This window comes from Amblyomma mixtum, chromosome 8, assembly GCF_055824585.1.
Source record: "Amblyomma mixtum isolate Tamu chromosome 8, ASM5582458v1, whole genome shotgun sequence".
In the NCBI taxonomy this organism is placed as follows: domain Eukaryota; kingdom Metazoa; phylum Arthropoda; class Arachnida; order Ixodida; family Ixodidae; genus Amblyomma; species Amblyomma mixtum.
In genome coordinates, this window is record NC_143019.1 from 11,550,225 (window position 1) to 11,565,035 (window position 14,811).

General features: G+C 45.1%; 3 protein-coding genes across 3 annotated transcripts in view; 1 reads left to right on the top strand and 2 right to left on the bottom strand.

Moving 5' to 3' along the window:
* Positions 1 to 14,811, top strand: part of LOC149331344 (uncharacterized) — a 107,928-nt gene that overhangs the window by 10,260 nt on the left and 82,857 nt on the right. The gene's annotated exons all lie outside the window — the stretch shown is intronic.
* Positions 890 to 5,470, bottom strand: LOC149331345 (uncharacterized). The gene is made up of 3 exons (XM_089555472.1): positions 5,325 to 5,470; positions 3,802 to 3,888; positions 890 to 1,909 (listed from the first exon to the last, which is right to left on the bottom strand). The coding sequence occupies exons 1-3, from the start codon at positions 5,455 to 5,457 to the stop codon at positions 1,359 to 1,361; spliced, it is 771 nt and encodes a 256-aa protein (XP_089411598.1). The 5' UTR covers positions 5,458 to 5,470; the 3' UTR covers positions 890 to 1,358.
* LOC149331346 (uncharacterized) lies at positions 10,078 to 14,420 on the bottom strand. The gene is made up of 3 exons (XM_089555473.1): positions 14,268 to 14,420; positions 13,472 to 13,571; positions 10,078 to 10,821 (listed from the first exon to the last, which is right to left on the bottom strand). Exons 2-3 carry the CDS (start codon positions 13,542 to 13,544, stop codon positions 10,262 to 10,264), a joined length of 633 nt encoding a protein of 210 aa, XP_089411599.1. The 5' UTR covers positions 13,545 to 13,571; positions 14,268 to 14,420; the 3' UTR covers positions 10,078 to 10,261.

Below are 14,811 nucleotides of genomic sequence, written 5' to 3' on the forward strand. Positions count from 1 at the left end.
TTAAGATGCATATTTGCTATCCGCTATCCGCTATCCGATATCCTACGCCAGAGAGTAATTATAATAGACCTTAACGGACCTTCGGTCGCCGCCGCGGTGGCTCAGTGGTTATGGTGCTCGTCTGCTGACCTGAAAGACGCGGGTTCGATCCCGGCTGCGGCAGTTGAATTTCGACTAAGGCGTAATTCTAGAGGCCCATGCACTGTGCGATGTTAGTGCGCGTTAAAGAACCCCAGGTGGTAGAAATTTCCGGAGCCCTTGACTACGGCGTCCCTCATAGCCTCAGTCACTTTGGGACGTTAAACCCCATCATCTAATCTAATCTAACGGACCTTAGGTATCCGCCCTTAAGTGTCTGCCCATAAGACGGACACTTAAGTACACAAGTACTCCTTCTTTATATCCAAGATTTTTTCCCACATATCCATACATGCGGCCTTAGTCATTCTCTACATTACGCTCATAGATCTCTGGGAGCCCCCATAACGTACCTGACGCAGTGGTGCAGCAGTGTAGCGATGCGCCACCTCCCTGCGATGGCGGATACTGACACCGGTTGGGCTTGTGAGAGCCAGCTAGCTTTTTCCGAGCAACATCTCGCCACCAATCATTAGCTGAACTGCCAACTGCCACGGAGGACACTTCGCTGGCAGTGCAGTGGCCAGGTTAGCAATTGCCACAGTGGGCGAGGTTGATTGCCTCTTAAGGCCACGTGCCCTAGGTGGCAGGCGGGCCGTCAGCTGTTTGGCTCACAAAAAGTCACTAGCACACTGACTCCGGGCTTTATGCAGAACGGTATCGTTAACACCGTCCAATTGAAAAGCGGCCGGCGCACACACCCAGATGCTTATCAGAGACTCTCTCCATGAAAAACGCTGCAGCCGGTATGTGTCGCCATACAACTAGCAATCTTTATTTAATATTTTTCAGTAAGCACTGGGCGATAAATGAAGACTTTGCATTTAGCCAGGCACAAGAGTATGAGTACGAACGCCGCTTTTCAGAAACCGTGCAGAATGGTGTTAATTATAAATGGCCGCCCTATGCAACTCGCTCATCGACATGGATGAGGGCACTAGTTCGCTGTTGTTTTTTGAGCCCACCTTCAAATTCAGAAGGTCGCTGAAAGTCGAATAGTCGTCGTTTTAGATTGTGGGTGCGGAAGGAAAATGGTCAGCCGCGCCACTCTGCAGGCGTGAGGGCGTTCGAAACAGCATAGAATACTTGATATTGTTTTCATTTTTCACGCTATCGCCTTTATTTCTTTCCTAAGGCGTGACATCAGGCACTCCTGCAGTTCCAGAGTATCAAATTTCTTTTTTCCCGCTTCACCAGCGTTGTTTTAAAAATGGATAAATTCACGCAAGCGCCTTCTCAAGTGACATTTCGACAAAGGTAAAGAACTCTTGGTTCCAAATTTCCCGCAAAATAGCAGGGAAGGCCAAGGAGAAATATTCCACCGCGATGCCCACGAAGAACCCGGCACCGTGTGTGGTAGCCTTGAGCTGTTCCGTGGCCACTGGGAGCACGGGTCCCTCGTGAACCAACTTGACGACCTGGCCGAGCTCAGTGGCCTCTACGCGGAACACAGTGGTGAAGCGTGAAACCACCGGCTTAAGCTGGAGGACTCCTTCTTTTCCGGTGCAGGTCTTCCAGGGAACAGTCATGGCGATTTCGCCAGGCTGGGCGAAGTCCACTTGAACTTTGCGGACGCCATTGACGCAGAAGGGAATCAAGGCTCCGTAGCGCTGAATCTTGTTGAGGCCGCTAATATTAAAGCCAAGGAATTCCACACCGGCAAATTCTCCCTTGTAATACTGAGATCGGTTCAGGTCGTACTCGGGAAGCTGTGTCAACATGCGATTGATAGGGCCGTCCAAGTCGATTGCCGAAAAGTCGCAAGCACTCTCTGCGAAGAAGAAAGAGTTCACGAACAGCGTATTAATATTATATTCAGCCTCAACTAGTCTTATGTGCGATGTTCTTATCATTGTGCAATTTTTTTTATCTCAACGCAGAACATTCAAGCAATGCATGCCACAAACTGTTTTTATAAAGACTTGCTGTCATAAGCCATGAGCTAGGGATTTTATATAACACACTAATAAACATTTTTGAAAAACTGGAGCGTTTTAAGCGCATTCTTCCGGCAAACACTGCAGCATATAAAGCGGGTATGATATTTGCACAGATAAGAGACTCAAGGTAAGGAAGGCAGCGAAATTTATTTGTTTTTTGCCCACCTCAAGAGGTAGAAAAATAGGATTAAAGAGAAGTGAAAAAGACTTAAATAAAGGAAATAAAACAAAGAAAACAAATATATCGGAGATTAATGCTGCAAGACGACTAAATTTACGCCTGCCGTTAATTTCATTTATTGCCCTTATCTTGAAAATCATAAGTTGTATTTTATTTATTTTTTCTAAAATACTTTTAAGGGCAAAGCAACTTTATTCGACCACCAAATCAGAATTTATTCTACGACCAAATTCTATTCAATTTATTTCAATTCGGTTATTTTTCAGAGCGGTACAAATACATACTCTGAAATCAAAAAGAACAAGGAAGAACAAGGGGCAAAATCAATTACCTGCAGTTAATTTAAGGCTACGGTTTTCCTTGTCGGTTATTGTTATGCACCCCAAAAAATGAAGCTAATCTTTGAGCCTAGAAAAAACGTTGCCCGGACAGTTTATAACAGTCAAGCTTCCACAGCTACAAACGTCGATGGCGAATAGTTCAACAAGAAGGAAAAAAGTTAGGTACGATTTTTGCAAATGGTTTAACTGGAGATTGAAGGGAAAACTTCCTCGCGCAGGGACTTCAACATGTAGTTAAGGCATATATGATCTCTCGTTACCACACGTTTAGCAAGTCGGGGCACCATCAAAGCTTTGAGCACGTCCAAGGAAGCATTAAGTTCTGTTTCCTGACATCTACACTTGCGAGATTCCCAAATATTTCCAGCGTTCATGTGGAGACAATTACCGGCTTTACTGAGAATCATATGTCAGTAATTAGGCGCTAATTAAGGTAGCAGTGATTAAGCGAGTAGCCAACTGCTTGTCGACGAGGGGTGGTTGTCTCACGTGACATCGGTGCGTCATGCGAGCTGGTGTTATTAGCAGGTCATGAGATCGGAAAATGTGCTAATGAGACCAAGATGTGGCACTGACAGGACTCGTTAAGCTATCGCGTTTTACCCTCTAAGGAGGAGCTTAAGAGTCCCCCAAATTTTTGATAGCGGCTTATCCAGTGGTGCCATATCTGCTATCGCGAAGGAGTTGCACGCTCCGCATTAACTCCGGTCTGAACCGCAATGATGCGAAAGGGATTATGGGCACGAAAGAAGTGCGCTTTCTGTGTTGTATCTGTGCTTAGCGACCGGTGAAAAAGTCTTAGAAGTGGTTCTCTTAAAAATGCCTTAGCCAACGAATACAGAAGTACACCTAACCAAAATAGCTGCTCGTGCATCTGTTATCTCTTAGCACTGCTACGAAGAGAAAAGTTGAGAAGCCTTTGCTTATAGTGATGCTTTGACAACGTACGGAATCCGTTGTTGGTTTGCGATCGAATAAAAAAAAAACTATGGTCGTCCATATCACCATCAGAGAATTATCAGGAGTAAGTTGAGGTGTGCGTAATCCCATTATCCGGAGCTTAGTACGAACTACACTATTAAGCATCGCTTTACGCCATCTTCTTCAGTTTATTCGATTTAATGCTAGTGTTAACCATTCCCACTGCTTTTCAAAAACAGGCGCTCTTTCTGGCAATGAGGAATATAAAAATTTCGCTTACCTGCTTTATACTGGAATCCGGCGACAGACATAGCCATGTAGGCCAAAGCAACCATTACTTTTCCTGGCAACATGATGCCCAGTGATTCTAAGTGCAAGAAGGTAAACAATAAGCAGTATTAGGTTGTGTAATAAGGTAATCCGTCCTACTGGCAATGCGCACATTTCACTATGGCGGTTTGAAGCCTGCGACAGAGAGTAAGGGCTGCTTTGATTTCTGAGTGTTATAAAAGGATGGCTGATTTGTATTAGGTGGACTGTCTTTTAATAAAGGCTTTTCCTTTCACACTTATGGCTACCGCTGCTCTGGAACCCTTTCATTTTTTTTTGCAGTTTCTACGTTTATATTCCATGGGCCTCTCGCGATTTCAATTTCAAAAACCTACTTATCCACTTCAGTCACGTTACACGTATGTGTACGCAGCTTGTTTAGAGTGTTCATCGCTTACTACTTGGATATAATGTGCCCTGATCTGAGTGGCTAAACCTTACATTCTCAACCCTTTTGCGATATTCCCCTTAGGGTAACTTGAAGCAAATCATTGACAATGAACCCAGAAACATATATTTAAGGAGAGCGTGTCCGTGTTTCACGTAGGCGCCGCTGTGAGATCGAACGTGTGTGAATCCTTTCGCATGTTCTGCAGACATCACCATTTTGAAAAGCCAAAAACTGAGCTGCTTCTCTTGCATGACAGGCTTTTCTTGCAGAAATGAGCGAAATGAAGTATAGTTGACATCAAGAAATAAAGTGTAGGTTAATGCCGATATTTGAACCCAAGAGGAAGCGCCTAATTAACTATTAGAGAGGGTTGAAAATTCTTCGTGCTCTCAAGGCGTGTTTCTTGAAAAATTAGGAAATTTTCAGTTTTCCGTCAATACGATATTTCACGACTAAATATTGGGTTAGTGAAAGCGGCCAGTGGTGCGCCAGACTTAGCATTGGCGTAATAGACCACAGTCACATTGTTCACCTACCGAAAGCGCACTAGACTTCCAAATACTCCCAAGGTTTTCTTTTTTTTTTTTTAGTGCACTTCCACAGCATAGAGAATAAGCTCATTGGATAATTTTCCGCCTGTCTGTCTCTTATGTAATGTTCTTAAAAATTAGACGGCAACTGTGCCGACCTTCCTGGGAATAGCACACAGTTGTCAGTAGAGCTTTAAGACACACCCTAAAGCTGACCACAATTTTCTTTGTTGGTAGAGGAGCGAATGTCATACCACCTCTTCGCACTCTCCCACAATGCCTATTTTTTTTACACATGCACACTTCATTCTCTACTATCTACTTATTTGCTTAGTAAGCTCTAATTGGTCACAAACGAAAAAAAATGGCTAGTGTGATGGATTATCAGTTCGCACAATGCCATTCGCGCAAAATATCCATAATATTTTCTTTTTTCTTTATACTGTGTGCGCAAACTTATTATGCGTTATGAAGGCCCAGCGCTGACCAGCGTCAACATTCGGGGATGATATGGGGCGATGAATTCAAGGCATGAATTCAAGTAGTACTCACTTTGCGGGATCGGCACAGATAGAACCAAAAACCAAGGAACAATGGACTTTTGACGTGAGCGCACACCGTTTGGGCTCGAAGCTGAAACGTCAAGCTTCAACACCGAGCTTATAAACCGTTCGTCCATCGCCATCGTTGCATCACCGCCATCGTTGCATCACCGAGTAGAGAACGGGAAACGCCGCTTCTCCGTCGACGTAGCTCTGTGAAACCGTGATATCCATTCCGCATCCGTTGTGCATATACAGCCTTTAACAAGGACCTAATTGGAACCGCACAGAAGACTGGCGTCTTCCACAACGCTTTCTTGTAGGAATGCCGGTCGCGTATCGCTATGCACACAGGCGGAAACCGCGCTCGATACTGGGCGCCTCCACGTGCACGTTGGAGTTCGATATGCATAATGTCTATGAAACGGAGCACTTCTTTTTTTTTATTTACTGCTGCATTGCACTCACTGCTGAAAGCATTGAAAACAAGATGGTGCTTGGGGCATAAATTTTGTAGTTCATAAATCAAAATTAACATCGCTCTATGCTTTCGGATATAGTTTCTTTGCTGTGGCTACCCATGCAGTGAGTATTTCTAGATTTCTTTGTCATTCATAGTTTATTGAACTTATCATTGATATTGTTAATATATTTACAACGTCAGTGCTACTGAAATGTTCCACCCTACTAAGCTAAATGTGCTTGCCTCTTTTTTCTGTAAATTAGGCTTGCACCTTGAAACCCAACGTAAGAAATTTTGGGTCCTGCCTTGATACCTTGATGCACAGCGATATCTTTGGGAACTAATTTCAAGGCACACTTTATCATTGGCTTCGTACCTTACGTGGCGTTACCGCGATAATGTGGCCCGTACCCTCCGTATTTTGGCCGCATGCATGCAGGCACGTACCCACTTGATTTTGGCCGCATGCATGTAGCCGAAAAAGGGGAGAAGGGCAGCACCCTCCCCTGTCCTTCAGCGGAAAACTACATCACAAAAATTCACAGGAAAGAGCTGCACAGACAAATGGTTTCAGGCGCTTATGGGGGAGAATCTACCATACCTTTGATGGACAGAATAAAAAGAAGGTATAAACACTGTTATCGAAACATAGAATATGTCTTTCACTCGCTAGTTTCGCGTCGATTTTACCAACCTGACCCACAGTTTTATTTTCTTTACGCTCGGCCTCTTGTCTTTCGGTGCCACTGTCATGGCGCGAGACGTGCCGCGGAAACAGGTCAGAAGCACGCTTCGGCACTCACTGTGCTCGTTCCCAGGAAGGGTAGGCGGGCTGAAAAGGCAAGGTGGAGGTCCCCAAAAGGAATCCGTAATCAGGCTTTCACTTCTGTGCTCACTGTAGTTAGGGGGGGGGGGGGGGGGGGGCGTGTCATCAAGAATTCACAGTTGTTTAGGGGTTCGCTTCATGGCCCGGCCAAAGGCAGGGTGATATCACTTTTGAGGTAAAGTTAAGTGTGCATGCCAGAGACGGGACCCTTTGTTTTTTTGGAGGGGGGGGGGGGAGGGGGGGGGGAGGGAGGGAGGGGGCAACTTTCCAAGAGCACGCGTGAATGTGGCGCTTGCGTTCGATGTTTCTTGTATGTCTTTTTGTTGTTTTGATTAACCCTGAAGCCGAAAAAAACGTTGGAAAGTAAGCTATTGGCTTTGGGTGAACTGAGCGGTGTTCTGGTCAGCGCACGATCAAGCCACTCGCTTTTTCTAGTAGATGTCAGCGTGAAGAAGCCACTGCACGGTGAGCGCACGAACTACCTTCTCCCATTTAAGCACCACCGACTAGAGTCGGTTGGAATTGTTCAAATTAAGCATGCTGCCAAATGCCCAGCCACAGTAGGAACGGTTCAAGGAACGACGCTGCATTTTACCACTTGCGGTGTTGTTACGCCGGGACTGATACGGAAAGTGTATGCCTTTATATGTGTTGTCGTTCTGACAGCCGAATCATTTTTTTTTTTTTTTGGGGTGGGGGGGGGGGGGTCGTTTTATGTGCACACGGATCGTATACGACCTAAAACTTGTCGACTTCAGCACACTGTTAGGTCTCACTGCAGTCGTTGCCGTTCGAGTTTAGTATTACGCGTAAAGTGCTTTACACTGCCAATCCATCCATCCGTCCATTCGTCCTTCCGTCCGTTCGTCATGAGCGTCGACCACCATAACCCCCTTCGCTGTGCTGTTAGAGTAGCTAGCGACTCCATTTATGTGTATTCATGGTCGCCTCCACTTCGTTATTTCTTTTTTTTAGCTCGAACTGCTCTTCTTACCTAGTGCAGGTTGGGGTTCATATGGAGAGGGATAGGAGCGAATGTGTAGCTGGCCCTGATCTGGTTGGGAGTGTCTGCTGGCTTTCTCATTGTGCCCGCACTGTCCCAGCCACCATTTTTCCCAGCTCACCATCGAGCGCCCTTCCAGATGAGGTGAGGGAGAGTTTTTTTTTTTTTTCTCGTTGACCAGCTCTGCTTCCTTGTATTTTATGAAAGCGTTTGGTATCCCCAAGTAAATGCATTAGCTGTTTTTTTTCGGTTTTATGGCGTTTAACGTACCAAAGCTACTAGGCTATGAGGGACGCCATAGTGGATTGCTCCTGATAATTTTGACGACCTGGACTTCTTTGACATGCACTGACGGTGCGCAGTACACTGGTCTGTAGCATTTCGCCTTCGTAGAAATGCGACCGTCGCGACCGGCATCTAACCCGCGCCTTTCGGGTAAGCAACCGAGTTACATAACCACTGGGCCACTGCGGCGGCCTTATTTGCTGGTGGAGGTGTTCACTGGTAGTCTTAGGGCTGTTTTGACTGGTTTCCGTATGAAGGTTTCCATCTGAGCTTGTTCTTACATGTTTAATTTTTGGTGCAGAAGGCTGAACGTGTCTGCGCTACCCCTAAGGCTTGTAGAATAGGCGGAAGGCGAAGATGTGTTCCAGGGTCCACTGAATAGAGGCAATGGTTGAAAAATAGGCCCCATTTTCCTGCGGAAAGTGTGCTCTAAGGCACACGCATGTGAAGCCAAGCCGCTGTGTGAACCTTTGAGTCAAAAGAGGCTCACATTTTGTGGAGATTAGGTGGCTTTTCATAGAATGCGATGGCTGCGACCTATGAAGAACGTCGTAAGTAGGAAAGTCAAAATGGAGGCTGCGTCGCCCGCGACATCGTAACACGAGCCTTTGTGAAGATTAGTCCATTTCTTTCGTATGAAGACCTACGATTAACGAATGCAGTGCATTTAGGAAAGAAGTGGAGCCTTGCTGTGAAGAATAAACAAAAATAAATATTTAGGATATTGGCATGGCCCGGCAAGTGCTCAATGAAACACTCTGTAGCAGAGTTTAAGGAATAAAAGTTTTCGTGATCAATGAGGACCCTAGACTACATAACACATCGGGTCATGTGGTACAGGTGGGTCTTCGAACAAGAACATTCGTGGCGACTGGAAGGCAGATGCAGTGGAAAGGTCGCATTCATCCTTTTCCCTCGCGAAGTGCGGAGGATTTTTGAGCAATGACAAACTTACCTGTCTTTGTATACCACTTTCTTGCGTTCACCACAGGCCTTCTTTTCGGGGTGAATTTTCGAAGAGCAAAAAGAAAACGATGCTTAAATGTACGAAAATCTGTGACTATGCTATCTCGTCCTTCGCATTCATTGAATGACAGACCCATAACAAGAAAAGCCTCGAGACGCTGGTTATCGTGTCCCAGTAAGTGTAAGATATAAAAAAAACGTTTTAATGTGTGAGCACTAGAAGGGACACGTCGTGTAGAAAGTGAAGCCCTGGCCACTGAATTTTCAGCAAAAAGGCAAACTCTACACCGTGGCAGGTGGCAGTTAAATTAACAATTGCTCGCGAGAGGTTCCTCGGGAATAGCAACCTTGGACTCAGAAGTCCCACAAATGGCGGCACCTGCCACCGCAGGCCAGTGGCGCATCGCACAACCGCTGCACCACTGCGCCAAGAAGGGTATGAGGACTCCCAGGAATTTATGAATATAAACTAAAGAATGACCAATTTCTCGGCACTAAAAGAAAAGAGATAATGAGAGCAAACACTATGAGCCGCGAAAACTAAAAATTAAAAGAAATTAAAAGAAATCAGTGTGTGGTCAATGAGCGTAGTTGGTAACGGCGACCGCTCACGCATTTCCGTCGTGTCACTCAGGCGAGCACCATTGCATTTTGTTTTTAGAGAGAGAAAGAAATAGAGGGAGGGGCGTGGGTAGTACAGTTATCCCCCTTTAAAGGCATGTCCAATCCAGGTTTCGTGATGATTTGAAGTTACACTATAAATACACCTGCGTAAAAACCTGCAGCCGGATCTACCTGTATACGTAACGCTGTGGTGGGATCAACGCACTACAGCAATGTGGCACGGGTGACACGTACAAGAGTGAAAGAGATGAGAGCAGCTTTAAACACCGATGCAAAGAAATGGGATAAAAAAAGCAGGAAATGAGATAAAAAAAAGGGGTGAAAAGGAGAAATTACTCCCTACATAGGTGTACAGCACTTAGTCCGAGCAGCACTTTTCGGAGGCAGATTTAAAGGCCGGACTGGAATGTTATTCAGCATTGCAAAAGGGGAGGGGGGGCGGGGGTGGGGGGGGGTTGCCCTGGGCAGAGTCACTAAATAGAACACACCCGTCACTAAAAAACACTACCGAAACTTAATCCGTTCGATGACGATGGGAAAAGCACAATAAATACAAGCGATATGTGATCCGTTGCACTACGACTCGCCTCCATGTGTTTATTTCAACCATACTATTTATTTCTTTCCATACAGAACAAGACACATGTAAAAAACAGAGCGTGTTGCATTGTGATGGTCAGAAAAGCGCGTTACCAGAGTGAAGGAGAGCTTTATTATCTTTGAATAGTTCATTTTTGAGCCTTAAAATACACCTCTTTAATTGTTGTTGGCGCCAAACTTCTATTTGTTAAGCCCCAGAGCATGGGTAACTGCCATATCAAAGTAGTAGGCGAACTGTATGTTCCATAAACTCCTGAAGACTGCGGGAAACGCCAAAGAGAGGTATTCACTGAACATCCTCACTGTGAGCCCGACACCCTCCACTGAGAATCTGAGCTCTTCTGTGGTCACTGGAAGCGTCGGTCCCTCGTACGCCAGCCTGACCTCCTCTCCTACCTCGGCGGGTTCCAGGCGAAATATAGTAGTGAAGCGCGTCAGCATGGGCCGCAGCTGGAAGCTACCCCTTTTTCCGGTGCAGCTTTCCCAGGGAATTGAAAAGTAGATGTCGCCGTCATTCACGAGGTCCACTTGAACCATGCGGGTACCGTTTACGCAGAAGGGAATCACCGCTCCGTAGCGATGTAGATTCACTATGCCACTCATTACGAGGTCGAGAAGCTTCAAGCCCGGCACCTTGGGTCTCGGTAAAATTGGAATGGTAATATCCTCCTTCGGAAGCTTAGCGAGCATCCGCGAGATGGCGTCCTCCAGGTTTACTCCGCTGAAGTCACAATGGGTGCCTGCAAACGGTAAGGAACGGAGTAAATGTTCGATGACACTTGTTATATGTACCTAGGCTCAAAGAACACCTGTTTTTTATGCTATCTGCCCATCGTCCAGCAGTGAAACTTCATTAAACTTTTCAACGCATACCCGCCATGTCCTCTCAGTTGATTCTGCGTTTGGCACCTCATTCCAAGATCTTGGGTTTGATCGCGGTCAGAAGTGAAACACGAAAGCGCCCGTACGCTGTATCATTTTAGCCAACGTTAAATATCCCAAGGTATTCTAAAGTAATACAGAACCTTCTGTTAAGGCATTCTTCATAGCCGAAGTATCGTACTTGGCGCTAAATTCCACAATTCGCAAATTAGCGCAGTACCAAAAAGCCCATCACAAGCGACCTCAAGCACTCGAATATAGCTTCCGTAATGAGCGACAGAACAAACGGGGACGACATTTATATTTTTGTACATTTACGTTCTCTTGTGCTCCGATGAATGCAGGCTATATAGTAGCATTTCTACAGTAGAGAGGACTTGGGAAGAAAATTTTCAAGTGTCTTTAAAAAGAATACTAAGCAGCCGGAAACAATGGCGTTTGACGTAATTTCATTTGACGCACACAACTACCTAAAGATAAAGCTGCACCGCGCACACCATCACCCAATTATAATAGAGGTATTAGTGTGTTAGGAAGCTGGGAAAGGTATATAATATAGTATTAAACTTCAGCCAAAAAAGTGTGAAGAGAAGAGCACGCATTTTAGTGCTTATCAGTGGATTGCTTTGGCGCTAGAGCCGACGCAAAACACATTGTACAGTGAAATTTTGAGTGACTTCCAATAATGCAGTATTTTAACATTCGCAATTTCTCGGTATTCTAGTTAGAGTATTAGCGTAATTGCCGATATACTTGAAGTGATTTTTAAAGAACAAGGCGGCCGAATCATTACACAGAATTACAGCCAGAAAGCCGTTGACAGAATAGCGCTTGATTAACATTGGATGATAAACATAGGGCTAAAAGCAGAAGTAAAATTGCATTTACAGGGTCTGTTCTGAAAGTAGCAGGACTCATTTTTTAAAATAAAATATACTCATGAGAATAGTACAAACGATTAGAATTTTTCAAAGCAGCACCCTTCCGCATCTACACACTGCTGCCAATGAATTTTCCAGTTTTCGTACACCTCCAGGAACGCCTGCACTGGAATGCTGTTTAGCTTCCTCGTCACGGCCGGTTGAACCGCCTCTACCGATCCGTGATGCTTCCCCTCGAGCGTGGATTTTATTCTCGCGAATAGAAGAAAGCCTGGCGGGGCCAAATCGGGGCTGTAGGGGGGCTGAGGCAGCGTTGCCGCCATGTGCTGGGCAAAAAATCGGGGTCCTCATTCACATGATGAAGTTCCTGGAATATCGCTTTCCGGTTGGCCTTTTGCTCCTCTTACAACACTCCCGGCACCAACTTCGCGCATACATTCCTCAAGGCTAACTTTTCGGTCACGATCTCAAAAATTTGAATTTGAGGAATGCTCAAGTCATCAGCAATCATTCTGATGCTCATCCAACAATCACTTTTCAGCAAATGTTTCACTCGCTACACATTTTCGTTGGTCTTGCTGGTTGAAGGGCTTCCGGAGCGGTCGTCGTTTTCCACTCTTTTCTTAACTTCTCGGAACAGCTTGTGCCACTCAAAAAATACCTGATCTACCCATGGCAGCGTCAGCATAGGCCTTCTTAATCATATCGCGAGTCTTTTTGCCCGTTGTATTAAGATTTACTGAAAACTTGATCGCGTATCGCTGATCCAGTAAACACTCCATGATTCTGCGTGACGAGACGTTTCGACAGGGGTTCACAGTACAAGCGACCTCCTCTCTTCAACGGCCGAGAGCCGACTGCCGATTTTCCCCAGCATTCCCAGTATCCCCTTTAATGATCCTGCACGCGCAAACCGCCTCTCGTCCGCCCGTTCGCCCAGGAAAAGACCAGTCCTACTACTTTCAGAACAGACCCTGTATGTTATGGCTAGTGAGTGAAGGCAGCTACAGCAACGCAGATTTGCGCAAAGGTAATACAAACTTTGACGGTGAAGTTATAAGCATTGCAAAATATATCGATGGAAGAAAGACGTCCAGCGTTAACACCTCGTCTCCTATTTTCCCCGGACAATTAACTTTTTAGTCGGAGTTCTAATAGTGCTTTGAAAACAGTCTCGAAATCTGCCCCGTTTCCCTCACCAATATTTCCTCAAGCAGCCCAAGTAATTGGCACAATATTGGGAATGAATGGTTTCACGCTGGTCCCTTGTACGACCGGCCCTTTCAAATACATTTCAAGTATTGGGATTGTTGCCTGTGCTGCCTGGGTTATTAGTAAATTGGAGTGCAGTACGGATGCTTTCGCGAATCTTGAACACAAGGCATGCGAAAATTGCCTTAAAAAATTAACCTTAGCTAAATATACTTCTCTTGTTTATATCTGAAACTCTCTAGACATTTCCAATCATCGAAGAAAGCCTGATGACTCATTTCTGTTTTCCGGAGTCTTCTAGCGGGAATTCGCTCTGCATGCTAACCTTTCTGGTTTCACATCACTTGTAGCCACTTTTAGCTGTTTTTCGAGAAAAGGCAATATTTTGTCTCAAAAGAGAAGTTACTTTGCTTACCTGGACTGTAGTGAAAACCAGTGGCCATCGCGGTCATGCAGACCACAGCAATGAGAAATTTCGCCAACGCCATGTTGATAATGAAACTGCAATAAAAATGCTGAAGGGGATAGAACATAATGATGAGGTAAATTATCATAAGCCTTCAAAATAGACTAGAAAACTGCAAACTCTCTGTACATAGGAGAATGAGTCACTCAAATTTAGCTTAGTCAGCGTGAATCGGGCAAATTAAAGGTAAAGACAAACTAACATTCCCATGAGTAACGGTTCATTCAAAGGAAAGTGTTTTTGTCACTCTAGGGGCTACTTTACTGTCTATACAATTTTATTTGGGCATTGTTTCTGTTCCTCTATCAGCATGAACTTTTTGACATCACAATCTACTACAAATCAACTATGACCAAAACTTAAAACCTCGGAGAATTCCGAGGCCTGCCAACAGAGATCGCGCTTGAAATATAACGCTCATATGTTAAATAAAAAGCCTAAAGGCAGATGTTTCCTCTTGAATGTGTCAGCCATGATTAGAGAGATGGAAGCGAAAATAATTATTTCCAGCTATCGGTTCTCTAGCTGAGGATAATGTGAATTGCAATATTATTTATATCACTCCTCGGACGTAATTTAAGTACTCACTGGAAAACGCATGTTTCAATGTTTAGTCAAGCTCACTTTGTTTGTGTAACGCAAAAAGAGCCCAGAGTTCCTTCGAAGGTGGAAAAGGAACACTTTGAAAGTCGCTGCTTAATAGCAAGCTCTTGAAAATTACTGTATAAGTTGCTGTCGTACTTACTTTAGTACACGTAAAACCTAGCGTCCAGTTCCTGAGAGGTTATGTGCTGTCTCTACTGGTATATTTCGCAACTGTAATGTCCTATCCCTGAAAGTAGACTGCCACGCTTGAACCTCGGGCTTCTCAAGCCCTTTCCGTAAGTCTGTCACCTCCTCCCGCAGACATATTGTCGCTGGAAATAAAGTGTGCAGCGGATACACCATGCGTGTGTTGTTCATTTAAACTCGACAATGTGCGCCGTATCCGCTTCCCGTCTCAAGACTCTAATAAGGTCCTATTTGAGGGCCCGTTGCTTTCGTTTTATCCTTGAAATCAACTTCGTATTTTATCCTCAATAAGCCTCCAACTAACTTTGCGCTTTGAAGCGCCGGCTGCACTAATTAAAAGGCGGCTTTACACACTCAGTTAGATCAATTTTTATTGGCTACGTGGATCGAATAAATGACCTGAGGGCATCCTGGCTTTCAGAAGGGATCGCCTTCAAACGGAAGCCGGGTGGAAACTGGATGCAGGAGGACCCTTTTCCGATAGTGCAAGCAATGGC

What these genes read in the sequence shown, in the direction of transcription:
- LOC149331346 (XM_089555473.1), bottom strand. Translation starts at nt 13,544, where the DNA reads ATGGCGTTGGCGAAATTTCTCATTGCTGTGGTCTGCATGACCGCGATG. An exon ending in TGGTTTTCACTACAGTCCAG is followed by an intron (nt 10,822 to 13,471) that starts GTAAGCAAAGTA and finishes TACCGTTTGCAG; the next exon opens with GCACCCATTGTGACTTCAGC.
- LOC149331345 (XM_089555472.1), bottom strand. Translation starts at nt 5,457, where the DNA reads ATGGCGATGGACGAACGGTTTATAAGCTCGGTGTTGAAGCTTGACGTT. An exon ending in ATCTGTGCCGATCCCGCAAA is followed by an intron (nt 3,889 to 5,324) that starts GTGAGTACTACT and finishes TCTTGCACTTAG; the next exon opens with AATCACTGGGCATCATGTTG. An exon ending in CGGATTCCAGTATAAAGCAG is followed by an intron (nt 1,910 to 3,801) that starts GTAAGCGAAATT and finishes TCTTCTTCGCAG; the next exon opens with AGAGTGCTTGCGACTTTTCG.